The sequence below is a fragment of the Amborella trichopoda genome, chromosome 7 (genome assembly GCF_054954075.1).
Source record: "Amborella trichopoda isolate Santa Cruz 75 chromosome 7, AtrichopodaSantaCruz75HAP2 v2.0, whole genome shotgun sequence".
In the NCBI taxonomy this organism is placed as follows: Eukaryota; Viridiplantae; Streptophyta; class Magnoliopsida; order Amborellales; family Amborellaceae; genus Amborella; species Amborella trichopoda.
The window spans coordinates 42,205,206-42,220,758 of NC_142342.1; the positions used below are offsets into that span (position 1 = coordinate 42,205,206).

Consider the following 15,553-nt stretch of genomic DNA (forward strand, 5'->3'; position numbering starts at 1 on the left):
TAGTTGCAGCGATCACATAAAATTTTGGTTGTATCTTTTTACTTTGTCCACTCAGTTCTAATTTTATGCACATTTTTTTCAATCTTTCCATTTTTTTGGATTATTGGTCAAGATATTGAAAGTGCATTTTTTTTGTATTTGCTGACCGTCAATCTTAGCTACTTCGTCATCTCTATTCCTATTATTATTAAACTTGTATTTTATATATTTTATCTTAATCTAGTTAATTTTAAAATCTTTAAACCTTGAAGTATGGAAGACTAAGATTATGAAAGGCTAAGGATTAAGAAATCCAATTTGAAGAGAAGAAAAATGAGAGCTCATGGAGAGATCGGTGACATGGGAGAATGCTAGTAAAGTTTTTACAAATACAAATGCATACCATAATGTTAAATGAGAGACAGAGAGGTTCGTGAGTAATTGGAAAATAGAGAATTTAAGAGAGAGAAAGATGTCCGAAACTGTCAAATTTTATATGTTTTTGAAATGAATGTAATCGTAATATAATCTTTGCAGAAGGTGCAGTTTGTAAGGTGTAAATTAACTAATCAAAATACACTTCCAAACTATGCAGAAAAATACATATTTGGTGCCGAAGAGCTTGTGAACTCTTAGAGAGAAAAAAAAATGACATAAACCAAGTATATTTATAAATACTTGAAAATAGATAATCCTTGATAAATGATAAATGCGTTGTAAGGCGCACTGTTTTCATTATTTGACTTTTTTTTTCTTTTTTCTTTTTTTTTTTTTTAAAAATTCATTTCAAGATCGAAATGAAATGGATGGTGTTATAGCATCAAAACACCCTTTTTTTTTTTTTCCCTTGATTTTAAAGGCGTCATACTTCCTTTATATGTAGTCATGCCTTTTTTAAAACTGTTTTTTTTTTTTTGGGTAATTCAGGAGAAGACAGGCCCTTGAAATTAAGCAACGCCTAAAAGGAATTAAATTTTGAAACTCAATACCAATAAGAAATAAAATTTAAACAATTTTCAAATTAAGCAACGTCTAAAACGAATTAATTTTTTCGAATTCATAAGATCTCAAATTATTAAAATCCATAAGACCTTTAACAATTTGAGCACAAAAATTTTGTAAAATAGAGGTCATTATCGTCAAAGCTTTTTTCCCACTAATCAAAATCGACTATACGAATCATGATTTATAACAAACCAAACCATACCCTAAGTGAAATTATAAACCCCCGTATCTTTTCTCACTATTTTCATATCCTTTTGGACTTGTCGCTACTCTTTTTCAACTTTTTACTTGAACGAACTTACACCACTTAAAATAAGACTTATCGCTGCTATTTTTCAACCTTTCACTTGAACTAACTTACACCACTTAAATAAGTGTTTTGAGTACACAACCAGCCCACCTAAATTTTACACTCTTATTGCCTACCGGAGCCACTTAAATTTTCCTAAAAAATTTTCTCAAATACAAATACATCTAATGGAAATACCTGCCTTCACCGATGTTTCCTAGTGGATTCAAGATTTGATGGGGAAAAGATTCATATTAGTTATAACCTTTTTATTTTCCTAGTGGATTCAAGATTTGATGGGGAAAAGATTCATATTAGTTATAACCTTTTTAAGTAAACAGTAGCCCAAAAACCCATGAGCAAACCCTCCACTTAAAAAGGACTTAAAATTACTGAATGATTATCCTCTGGGTATAAATCGGATGTAAATTCTTGGAAGATAATCATTCAACGATTCTTGAATTTCTTTACCCGAGTTTTGAAATCTTCTTTCAAATTTCGTAACGGAATCATTCAATGACTCCTGGATTTCTTTTAATTAAAATCTAGGTTGGAGTTGTTTACTTTCGATTTTTACCCGAAAGCAACGACTATAATCCCACAAGTATATTCCAACATGAGCATGATATCTATAGCTATTGCTAAAGCACTTTCATGATTCATTCTCAAAAGTAGTCTTAACACGTTTTGTTTTTCTAAATCTCCTTTTTTAACTCTTAAAAGACGATATAAAATGAACATTTACTACTAATACAACGAAATCACAACCAATATTGTCCATGTAGACAATATCTTAAAAAAAACCATTTACTTTTTGTACAAAAAGACTCAATTATTCATGTTCTTTAGATTTCAATTATTCATGTTCTTTAGATTTCATGCCCAACAAAGTTTTTGAAGACATACTTTATAATCATCATTAAATCATCCTATTTGACATCTAATGGCTAATGACTTAATCATAAAATCATCCTATTTGGCATCCAATGGCTAACGATGGCATCCAATGGCTAACGACTAAAAGTGATCGTGACCTCCATAGCCTCACAATTTACAATCTCTTTTTTTTTTTTTTTCACATATCTTGAGAAAGGAAAACAGAAGAGTAGGATTGAAAACAAGGCAACTCCATGCATCAATAACACGCGAAGCAATAAATACTTCCAAAGCCCCATAAAAAAACCACACAGCAGGTAGCTTCACATTGGAAATACAAAACATACGCATTAACATCAAACTGAAAACCATTCATCATCACACAACAACAACCACGTCCAAACTCCACTGTCAAATTCAGTTTTCCTGGATCCTCCTCTCACCCACCACCTCCTCTAGACCACTTCTCATTGTGCCTGCAAAGACAACATCACCAAAACAATGAAATAGGCACAAGTAGGGCAGTTTGCTCACGACCTTAACCCAGACCCAAGCATGGCTTCGGACCCCAACCTGACCAGTTGGTCTGGGTCTGGGTCTGGCATCAGGCTCAGACCAGGATATGCAAAGTCAATACAATCCAAACCAAAAACGGTCTAAGACCGGACCACCCCGGTCAAGTCTTGAGTCGATCCAATCCAAACCAAAAATGTTTTGGACCGAACCACCCCGGTCAAGTCTTGAGTCGGCTTGAACCTGATTGCATGGACCCACTCCCCTTTCAAAAGATCACAAATGGGATTAACACATATTTACTCATAAATCAGCTCAAATGAACTGCATAAAAATCACCCTCATAAATCAGCTCAAATCCACTAATGGAACTCCGTAAAATCACCCTCAGCCTCAATGAAGATGATTAGGACCTCTTTCCCATGACAAACTACCTAGTAATGGGCCATATAGAGGATCACATCGATGAAAAGACAAAACCCCAAAAGTACCATAACACTCCTAATATTTCAACTATTTACACAAACAAAAAACACAACTCATCAACTTGTAACGGTTAATCATCAGCAACTCATTGTATATCAATTATTTAATTCACTAAATCATCAAAACATGCCAAAATTATCAACTATTCTAAGTTTCTAACTCAGCCTTCTTCAGATGGGATTTCGGGAATTAAAAAAAAAGTTTGTGAGATGTTATTCATCTGTCATCTTTTTTGATAAATTCCTCCAAAAAAGAAAATTGGAGCTCAACTAGTTTCAAAACTATGGCCTCAATCCACAGTTGCAAAATGCAAAATTCCTAACTGCACAGAAAAAATAAAATAAAAACAAAACGGATAACAAAGATAGAAAATGCGGTTACATACCTTGATCATTATGGTCATGAGAAACCGGCATTGCGACGTCAAATCCTGTTGCTTCTTTCAGAGATTTCATTCGGACGTCAAATCCTGTTGCTTCCTTCAGAGATTTCGTTCCGACATCAGATTCTGTTGTTTCCTTGGAAGATTTCATGTCTCTACTCCCAAACAACGAAGTAACCGCCCCTTTAACCTTCCCTACCATCCCACTCCCTCTGTTATCTCCACTGTTACCTGATACCGTTACATTTCGTCCACTCCCATCCCCCTTATGTATGACTTCCGTTATAACCTCAGATAACGCCCTATCCTCGTCTCCTGGCTTGAGCTTCTCCATAACGTAATCCTTTATCGAAACCCCCTTATCAGTGCCCTTCTCTCTCTTATCCGACTCTGCGGAAAGATTCTCAGACTCACCTAAGGACTTCTCAGACACGCCTGGTAATTTTTGTGGCAAACATCCATTCTTTGCCCCTGTTATTTTCTCCGTTACTGTACCCGTAACTGATCGATTGCCAGATTCAGACATCGTGACATCCGATTCTGGCTTGGTAGCCTCGGACTCCGATGGGTTTTGGGCGTAACCGAGCTTGGATGCGAGAAGGTTCTTTGCTGATGTGGCCTTGTCATAGATAAGAGAAGTGTAGCTTTGGGGTTGGGGATGGGCTGCTTGGTCATTTCGACTTTGTTCCGTAACCGTGTTATCGGGCTCGGGATTTGGTTTGGTGGTGGTGTTAGAAGGTCTGGTACGCTTGGGATTTTCTGGGGCAAACTGGTTGTGAGTACCTGACGATACTTCCTGACGACGTTTCGAGTCTGTACCATCACTGAGTTTCATCGCTGAAAGTGACTCTAGAACAGTCGTCCCACCAATTTCCTCACCACCTGTAATACAGGACAGGATCAGTAAAAAATCGCAAAGCTGAATTGATGACATAGTTCAATCATGATCATAACTAATTTCTATATATGAAAATTAGAAAATTTAAGTGCTCGGCTAAGGTAATTAGGCAATTACTCAGGTAATCTCTGATAAATAATAAAACACCAAATTCACACTAGTGCAATGTCCAACTCAAAAGTAGAGACTTGAGCATTTTCTCATCAAACCAAGGATAATTTTTTTGTTCTTCACATTTTTGTTCTTTGTATTTTGCCTTTTTTTACACCATTTAGACTAAGTTCCAGAAATCGGCAAGCTGATTAGGGAATCGGCCAGCATATTCAGATAGGTGAGTGCACGTGTGAACATCCTACCCCCTGTTACTTCGAACTTTTAAACCCTCTTTTCTACTTTTAAACACTCATGAGAATGACTAAGAAGCACAAAAATATTATGTTCTTTTTTAACTTATGAACACCGGTGAAAATGACCAAGTAAAAAGATATCATGATCCAAGACCCAGCTTGCCCAAGTTTTTTAAGAAGATGCATCATGCAGTCAATACCCTATTGTAGAATTAGAGTAGAAGTGTTCAAGTGGGTGCTTTCTGTTTTATTTATTTATTAGTGTGTGTGTGTGTTACATACCTGCATTTGTCGGATCCTTGACTTTGGATTGATAATTTCCACTTGAAACCTTTCCGGGGCCATCCTTTGGAGCATCTGGGTCCTCAAGGAACGGTCCAGATTCTCCTAGTGAGACACCCGGTTCCTTACTAAATGGCTGCGATTCACCGTAATGAACCCCAGATTGCCCTTGAGTCTCCATTGGTATCCTGCTCACATCGCCTTGCTGATTTTGACTAATAGCAGCCGATTCATACACTGCAATTTCAAGAAGAAAATACCAAGTTCATAATAAAAACAAATGATGAAGGATATGCAAAATATATTTGCTAAGTGTACATCAATTATTCTCAAAAACCAAGGGATGGAACCTTTGAATTTGTCTACATATATAGGGAAGTTGGACATAGAGAGGGAGAGCTATAAACTTAGAGGTCAAAACTTCACTAAATTGAAGGAATGATATTGCTTATAAATCTTAGAGAACCTAGCTCTTATAAATCTAATTGAGAAAAAAAGTAGGGCATAAATAGATCAATAAAAAGAATAAAAAATATTATGAAATAAAGAAAATATCAAAATACTCCTGAAATATTAGAGGCATTTAGTCATTGTTTTTGTCCCTAATACTTCTTTATTATATTTTGGTGCATCCTATTAATCTATGTGATTCTTTAGTAATCGGGCTTGGGCGTAAGTTGATTGGTAGTTGACATTAGTGACACCACTATCCCAAATTCAGTTCTTACCACCGGACTATCCAGAAGAAAATTCCCTAATTGAAGATATTTTTTATATAAAAATAAAAAATAAAACTAAATATAATTCCTGGGCATGTGATCGACCCTTGTTCACTCTTGCAACAGGACTATCCAAAAAGAAAATTCCCAAACAAATAAAATTATTCAAAAAATAAATCATAAAACAATTAATTTTTTGGGCAATCCTTAACAACGGGATACTTTCCCTAAAGTGAATACATATGTGGTAAAAATATGAACTACACCATGGTAAAATCCCTGGCAAAATTTAAGTAACACTCAAAAAGCAATAACAGATACAAGCCATAGAGTATTCTTCATAAAACGGGTCAACATGGACAATATTGGTAAGGAAAAGTATAAAATGAGACCATTTCCCCTTTGTACAAAGTTACATTTATTCCATTGACCAAGCACAAAGTTCAAAAGAAATTTTCTTGACACACTCGAGGTATCAAATTCCACATCAAATGGTCATAAGCAATTGTTCAGATGGTCATAAGCAATTGTGACATTCTTGTATAAGTACAATAGGTAAATGGTCTCATTGCATACAATCCTTATTTCAACCATCCCATAAAGATCTGATGACGTGTCTATAGCATTTTCAATTTAACGGGCATATATCGCACAGTCAAAGAATGCTTGTAACATTTCTGATTTAACTAAGCTTGGGAAATAGTAATTCTTCACAGAATGGCCGACTTTCTTAACCATATGTAACTATTTGGTCTCGTGCGTGTATGTGTGAGAGAGAGATACATCAAGATACATATTGAGATTTTTACAAGTCAACAAATTGTAAAAGGAAAAATCACAAAAGAACACTTACCAAGTGCTCCATGAATCTCAGGGTCATCCTCAATTTCATCTCCTTCCTCTACTTCCTCCTCCCCTTCATGGTTGTGTTTCTTTATGCCAAGAGTGTTCTGTAATTTCTTAGCCTTGTCCTTAACCTTCTTCAATACTGATTTCTTGTCATGTGACTCTTCTTCCCCATCATGACCCACGATGGGTCCTGATGGGGAAGGCCATGCACTTATCTCCTGACCATGTCCTTTGAAGCCCAAAAAAGAAAGAAAAAAAATTGCTTCAAGATATCGAAAAAAAAAGAACGAGATATCAAGAGCTACATAGGACATTGCAGTGTTTCCAAAATCGGTCGAACTGGCTAGAATCACCCACCCAAATCCAAAAATCGTCGGTTTGAACAAATGGGGAAGCTGGTGATTCCAGGCCAAAAAAACCCAAATTAGCCAGAATCACCCTGATTCCCCTGTTTCCCGATACAATCGGAATTTTTTGATAAATACAGCTCAGTTGACACCAACATGCCCAAATCCAACTTAGGGAACTCAGGATCAAACCGTTGCCTGAGTCAGAGACCTATACCAGTTTTCGAAACACTGGGTCATTGGACTCTTTTAACCCAAATGACCAAGCTTACATAAGTAATAATGTACCATAAATAAATAGTATATGATATTTACTGCATAACAGCCCATTTGATGATGCACCTCTAAGAAGCGAACCTTGATTTTAAGCAAATTTTTTATATTACCTTTAATGCCTTAAACTACCCCATAATTTATTCTACAATCTACAGACAGTGGGATATACCAACAAAAATCATTTCTATAGAATAAATCTTGATTTAAAATGCAAATAATCAAGGAGCAAGAAAAATCAAAACTAAATTTTTTTCCCTGGGAGCTCTCATTTGGCTTACCATCAAACGATTAAGATGTAAAATGGTGGTCCTCAATAATTAAAAAAAAAAAAAAAGGGTGTATAAAATTTCTTCAAAATATTACCAAATTTGGTTTTTAAAATTTATTTTCCTTTACATATTAATGATCATATCTTCCATTAACTTGACTATAACTTCCCTACTCTCTCTCTCGATAAGGAGGTCTTTCATTAACTTCTTTTTTTTTTTTTGAACTTAAGATCTTCCATTAACTTGACTATAACTTCCCTACTCTCATTAACTTGACTATAACTTCTCTACTCTCTCTCTCCATAGGGCTATCTTCCATTAACTTGACTATAATTCCTTACACTCTCTACACCCATGGAAAAAAAAACAATAAAAAGTTGTATAACAAAATAAAGCATAATTTTCCTACCACTTTGAAGCCCTACGGCTCCAGGATTCTCCACATAGTGCAATCCATCCACAGGCGCCATCTGACTCTCCATCTCTCTCTACCAGTCACACTGAAAACTTCGCGAAATCTTCAAAATTCTGCTCTCCCTGAATTTCGCCACACCCTGAAATACAACTTTCTCACCCCGTTTAACGCCTGAAAATTTCGGCGAATTTCGTGTCCCCTCCCGCAATGAACACGAAGAGGAAAGGAGAGAGAAGTATTTAAGAGTGAGAAAGAAGAGAACGAAGGACACCGCCACCTTTGCAAAATCTCGCCCTCAAATAAGGCGACACGTTCATGGCTCTCGTGTCGCCTTTGATACACGTAGCATGCAATACTCTGTTCTTACACGTGTTTGATTTTCATTTTCGATACATAGGCCACCTAATGTGGAGTACGATGCCAAAAGATTACATGCTCCACTCTGATAACTCAAGTTTGTTGTTATCGAGAAGTTTATTTACCCTAAAAAAACCTGAACCTGCAAGTTTTTTCTCCCTGTCTGACAAGTTGTTATCGAGAAGTTTACTTACCCAAAAAAACGAGAAGTGGAAGTCTTTTCTCCGTGTGAAACTCGATGTACTTGTACGAAAATATGGTGTTGGGTAACATGCCTGATATTTAAGGGGACCCAGAAAATTCTTCAAAATTTATGAAAAAATTACCAATTATGCATGCTTTTAAAATTTATCAATTAAAAAAAATAGAAATGATTAAGATATATTTTTAAAATAATTATACATACTATTGTAATAATTAATAAATACAACAACAACAAACGTTTTTTATAAATATCATTCTACATGGGTGTGGTTTCTATAAGGTTGCAACCTTAAACAATCCAATTAAGATGCACATCCAAATTTTATCATAACATGCAATTTTGGTAAAATTATTCTTAGGAATATCTTAAAATCTATTTTCATATGTAATTATAAGATTTTAAACTCCAAAAATGGTTAAAATCAAGTAGATCTATAAATATATGAAATCTTGAAAATGGACGGTCCAGATAATATATTGCAAGATGCACTATTTTTGGGACTCAAAATAGTTTGTTTTTTCATATATATATTCCTATATCTCGATGTCGAGATGATCAGTTAGAGGTTATTTCAACATTAAAACAACCTTCTCCAATGGATTTTTGAGGTGCATATGTAATTCTACATTTTAAGGTTGCAACCTTATATAAACTTTTTCCTTCTACAAGACAATGAAATGAAATTATATCATCAAAAAAATTTGAGACAAATAATATAGATTAAAAAAATCAAAATCCCTAACAAAGTTTCACATTATAAAATCAAAAAATATATTTTCAAATAAGTGAGCATTCTTTTTCCTAAAAAGGACAACTGAACCAAGAAAAATCAAGATATTTATAAAACAAAAGAAAAAAATATCATTCTAAATTGTTTTTGCCAATTTTGAATAATATTTCTAAAAAATGACTTCTTTTTTTTGGGAAAACCCAAAATCCAATTAGCTTTGGGCCTAGATCTATACAATAATCGGTTTGTATCCATCGAATTGGATCGGCAACAATTTAAAGTGATAAATGAAGATTGTTGTGTGCGGAAGCTCTAAACCCGATGGGTTAATATTTGTCAAATAAATTATGAGAAATAAAGCATGAAACACATACAACAAGAACACAAAGATTTACGTGATTCACCCTAAAAAGGCTACATTCACCGGCACGACAAACAGAAATCCACTATACGAATGAAAGTTACATCAAAGATTTTGGAACAAATATCGATAAAAACACAGTCGAACAAACCATTTTAAACCACTCTCCTTGCATTCTCTTTACTTCTGGTAATCATTACCGACAACACCAGATAGAGACGCTAAAGCAACGAAAAACTGATTTTCTCTCTGACCAAAAGGGAAATAACCCAAAATATCCATAGGAACCACTTCTCTATAAGAAACAATTCTCTCAACCTTTGAGAGTCTAAAAGAGGCACCATCACAATGTTTCTGTCTAAAGGAAACTCTTTTCTCTCTAAGAGGAAACCTTGCATCTTATGCACTGGAGCCCTTGCCCCCCTCTCTCTAGATGAACCATCATTCCCATATGGTGACTCAAATAGGGTACACAAATTCTCTGCACTTTCATCCTATATATATAGAAGATTAGGTATCCATACTAAATAGGAAAGTTTCTATTGATGTTAAATATATCTCAAAAGATCAAGAGATACTTGGATTTCTATTTCCTTCAGGAAACTTATCAATATCAATCTTAATCCCACATAATATGGATCAATCTCAATCTCATTTAGTATGGATCAATCTCAATCCCACATAATATGGGATTTTCTTATGTGAGTGATTTTGGATAGCACCAAATCCAATAATCTACATATTGATATTAAAATCACCTGCTCCCCAGGCCAACATCCATTGTCATCAAACTTGTTATCTCTATCAAACATCAAGCCCACATCTGATGTACCTTTTAGGTAACGCAGAATCCATTTTACCGCATGCCAATGCTTCTTTTCTGAATTAGTCATATATTTACTAACAACACTAATAACATAAGAAATATCTGGACGAGTGCAAACCATTGAATACATAAGGCTTCCAACTGCACTCACATAGGAAACATGTGACATGTATTCCTTTTCAGCATCTGAACTTGGAAATAATGATGTCGACAATCTGAAATATGTAGCAAGAGGAGTACACATGGGCTTTGAATTTTCCATCCCAAATCTAGCAATGACCTTCTCATTGTACTTCTTCTGAGATAGTCACAATTTACCCGACTTTCGATCTCTACGTATCTCCATGCCCAAAATTTTCCTTGCTAAACCTAAATATTTCATTTCAAATTCTCTGACAAGCCGAGTCTTCAATTTATTAATTTTTAAAGAATTCTTTGCAGCAATAAGCATATCATCTGAATAAAGCAATAAATAAATGCACGAATCATCAGTAAATCTCTTAAAATAGACACAATTATCATGTTTACTTATGACATACACGTGTCCAATCATGAATGTATCAAAACGTTGTACTACTGCCTAGGATACTGCTTTAGGCCGTACAATGAATACTTCAATTTGTAAACATGGTCCTCATTTCCTTTAACAACAAAACCTTCCAGCTGAGTCATATAAATATGTTATTATAACTCTCCATGAAGGAATGCAGTATTGACATCAATTTGCTCTAACTCTAAATCAAACAATGCAACCATGGCTAGTAAACCCGAATAGAAGTGTGTTTCACAACTAAAGAGAAAACCTCAACATAGTCAACACCTTCTTTTTGTGCATAGTCTTTTATAACTAAACGTGCCTTAAATCGATCACCACTAGTCTCAGGTGACTAATCTTTCTTCTTATAAACTCATTTAAAACCAATAGCTCTCTTGCCTTTAGGCAACTTCACGATATCCCAAGTACGATTTTTTTGAAGAGATAATATTTCTTCATCCACGGTTTCACTCCACCTACTACTGTCACTATCTTGTGTAGCTTCCTTAAGAGTAGATGGATCTTGGCTTGTGGCAGCCAATGCATAAGCCACCATGTCCTCAAAACTATATCGCACGACTGGCTTTTTTATCTTTTTTCCCTTTCCAAACTGACGCTCTTCCTCAAATGGAGTAGACTCAATGACTTCCTCATGGTCAACATCTTCCTCTACTTTCTCGCACGAAATTTCTAGCACATAATTTGGAGTTGTCAACGCCACCTCAACTGCATTGCTACTACTGCAAGTTTACTTTTCTGTATTATTCTGAATGTGCTTTAACATGGCAGACTCATCAAATTTAACATCACAACTACCAATAAACTTAGGCGATTTAAGATTTGGGCACCACATTCTATAGTCCTTAACCCCATATGCATAACTAAGGAAATTATACTTATTTGATCTTTTACTCAACTTATCATCTTTCACATGAACACAAGCAGGACAACAAAAATTTTTAAATGAGAATACGCAACAAGTTTACAGGACGATACCTCGTGTGGTGTTTCGCAAGCGATTGTTGTAGATGGTAACCTGTTGACGAAGTAACACACTGTATTGACTGCCTCAGCCCAAAAGTCATTTGACAAACCAGCATTACTCCACATGATGCGAGCCTTCTCTAGAAGTGTCATGTTCATGCGCTCAGCAACTCCACTCTGTTGCGGTGTCTTCGGAGTGGTGAAGTGAAGAACAATTCCTTCGCTCTTGTAAAAATTCACAAGCTCTGTTGAAGTGTACTCTCCACCATTATCAGTCCTCAAGCACTTGATCTTCTTTCTAGTCTGTCTTTCAACTATAACTTTTCACTGTTTGAATGTGTTAAATATATCTGTCTTTTTTTTCAATGTGTTAATCCACACCTTCTTAGAGAAATCATTTGTGTAGGAAACAAAGTATAGAGATTCGCCTTTTTAGACAACCGATGCAGGGAACCAAACATCTGAATGAAAATAGTCAAGAATACCTTTTATAGTATGTTCTGACGTGCGAAACTGCACCCTACACTGATTTCATTGTTCAAACTCAATGTAGAAATCATCAATGGATTTTCAATAAGCATAATATTATATGAAATCCGAGCAAAACTTCAAAGTAAATAATATAAATAAAAAATTATTAAATACCCAGTGCAAATAAATCAGGCTCCTTGTAGATGGAAACCCCCATTGACTTTGTAAAATACACAAAAGAAATTTATATTTGGCAGATTTCAGAAATGCATGGAAAAACTAAATCTTTTCAAGTTAGATCCACAAAAAAAGGGTAATAATCAGTCAAATTGAGCCAATAATATTGTAAGAGGCTCGATTAAGATCATTTAGAGACAAATTTGAGGAAATTTGGTTAAAAAATGAAGGAGAATGATGCACTTTGGCGGATTTCTAAAAAAATCGCAAAAAAACTCATTTTCCATGTTGAGAATTGATGCCTTGTATTCTGAAGAAACAGATATGTCAAGGTAGAGTCAAAAGGACAACTCAGGAGGGTATACATGGGATTCGATATATCTGAGACTTAATATATATCCGTACATGGGTATTTCGATAGTTTGTATCATCTATTTGGGACTCGATATATATTGTTACGATTGGCGGTTCATCTAAGATTAAGAGAAAAATGCAGATTGTTTTGTAACCAGAGAGAACAGAGAGGCGTGAGGAAGATATCTATTGTAACACTATTCTCCATTGCCAGTAAAGAAGCCCTCATCTCTCATGGACATAGATACGTTACCGAACCACGTATATCTTTGCGTTGTGGTTGATTGTCTATTTCTTTTGTGTTTGTTTCTTTTTTCTTGTTTTTGTGGATTGCTTTTCGTTTCTACAAATTGGTATCAGAGTCTACTAAGTTATTCCATGTTCTGGGGTTTGCTACCACGATGACAGGAAATGGCTCAAGTACCAAGTATGACAATGAGAGGTTCAGTGGAAATAACAACTTCACTCTTTTAACGACGAATGATGAAGGATGTTTTGATACAACAAGGTCTGGCTAAAGCTTTGCTAAGAAAATTGAAGAAACCAGCAAAGATAAACGATGAAGACTGGCAAGAGATAGAGGAAAAGGCGATAAGCACGATTCGTCTAAATCTATCAGATGACACCTATGTGGTGGACCTCGAAACTGCTTCGGAGGTTTGGAAAAAACTCGAGAGTATCTACATGACGAAATCTCTGACGAACAAGTTGTTCTTGAAAAAGTAGTTGTATTATTTTTCAGATGGAAGAAGGCACGGATCTGCTTGAACATCTTAGCGAGTTCAGCCAGATCATAAGCCAGTTAGCAAGTCTTAAATTCGAAATCGAGGATGAAGACAAGTCCTTACTTATGTTGGTTTCGCTTCCAAGATCATACAATCACTTGGTTACGACTCTACTATACGATAATGAGATTCTTGAGACGGACGAAGTCACTACTACTCTTAACATAAAGAGAGTCATGAAAGGGGCAGATCAAATCAAATGAGGTCTGGAAGCAGAAGTCGGTTAAAATTGAAGGGGAATGACAAGTTTATTTGCTATTACTACAAAAAGGAAGGACATATGAAGAGAGGGTGCACGAAAAGAAATGATGATATAAAGAAGATAGAAACAACAAAAATATATGATGAAGCTAGCGTGGCAGATAGCTCTGATGGAGATGATGGAGATCTTCTCTCTATATCTTCAGGTAAGAATCAATTTACTGATTCTTAATTTTATATCCTGGATTTCCTTTTTATATATGTCGAAATTAAAACTTGTTTGAAACCTATAAATCATATACTGGGGGGTCTATTTTAATGGAGAATGATCCGGTATGCAAGACCATTGGAATATGAACTATCAAAATCAAGATATTTGATGTGATAGTACGAATCTTATCAAATGTGAGGCATGTCCCACACTTAAAGAAAAACTTAATATCCTTGGGGGCCCTTGACTCGAATGGTTGCAAGTATATAGTAACAGGTGGAGTCCTTTGGGTTAGTAAGGGATCTATGGTTGTCATGAAAGGTCAGATGGCTCGGAACCTATATAGGTTGAGATGGAATACAATTACAGGTGGAGCTTATATAACCACAGATGTAGAGTCTAGCATAGATGACACAAAATTATGGCGTATGCGTTTAGGGCATATGAGTGAACGAGGTATGATAGAACTTCATAAAAGAAATCACTGAAGGGTGTCAGAGCCTGTAAACTGGATTTCTGTAAATACTATGTTTTCGGTAAATAGTGTAAGATTAGATTCAGAACTGTAGTTTATACGAGCAAGGATATACTAGACTATATACACACTGATATATAGGGGTATTCACCAATCAAATCTAAGGGTGGGGCTGAATATTTCATTACCTTCATTGACGATTACTCAAGAAATGTCTGGGTCTACTTCATGAAACACAAAAGTAATGCATTTACAAAGTTTAAACAATAGAAGGCAGAGGTAAAATGGAAGATAGGAAACAAACTGAAATGCTTGAGATCACATAATGGAGGGGAGTACAAGTTTAGATAATTTCAATAATTCTGTAAAGAAAATGGGATTGTACGTCACTTTACTACACCAGAAACTCCTCAGCAAAATGGTATGGCTGAGAGGATGAACATGACTCTTTTGAAAAGAGCTCACAATATGAAATTGAATGCAGATTTGAAGAAAAGTTTCTAAGTAGAAGCAGTTAACATGACATATTTCATCGTTAACAGGTCATCATCTACAACGATTGATTGTAAAATTCTAGAGGAGACATGGACAAGAAAGTCGGTAGATTATTCTATGCTGAGGATCTTTGGATGTTCAGCCTATGTCCATGTGCAAAGTGGGCAATGTTCTAAATTAGACTCTAAGTCTAAGCAATGCATCTTTCTTGGTTTTGAGAAGGGAGTGAAGGGATTTAAGCTTTGGAATCCTACTTCACATAAAGTTGTACTTAGCAGGGATGTTGTGTTTGATGAATCTCACATGGTAAAGTCAATCAACATGCAAGATGACAAAATGCAAGTAGATGAAAGTGACGGAGAAATAACGACAGTCCAAGTGGAGCTAAAAAAGTCTGAAACACCAGAAGAGGAAGAATCATCTAGCAACATACCATAACAACAACAATCACATG

At 35.4% G+C, this 15,553-nt stretch overlaps 1 protein-coding gene across 1 annotated transcript; it reads right to left on the reverse strand.

The window, feature by feature from the left end:
* Positions 1-2,384: 2,384 nt before the first annotated feature.
* Positions 2,385-8,297, reverse strand: LOC18422902 (low-temperature-induced 65 kDa protein). The gene is made up of 5 exons (XM_020669447.2): positions 7,927-8,297; positions 6,630-6,854; positions 5,058-5,294; positions 3,534-4,412; positions 2,385-2,625 (listed from the first exon to the last, which is right to left on the reverse strand). The coding sequence occupies exons 1-5, from the start codon at positions 7,997-7,999 to the stop codon at positions 2,567-2,569; spliced, it is 1,473 nt and encodes a 490-aa protein (XP_020525106.2). The 5' UTR covers positions 8,000-8,297; the 3' UTR covers positions 2,385-2,566.
* Between the last annotated feature and the right edge of the window lie 7,256 nt (positions 8,298-15,553).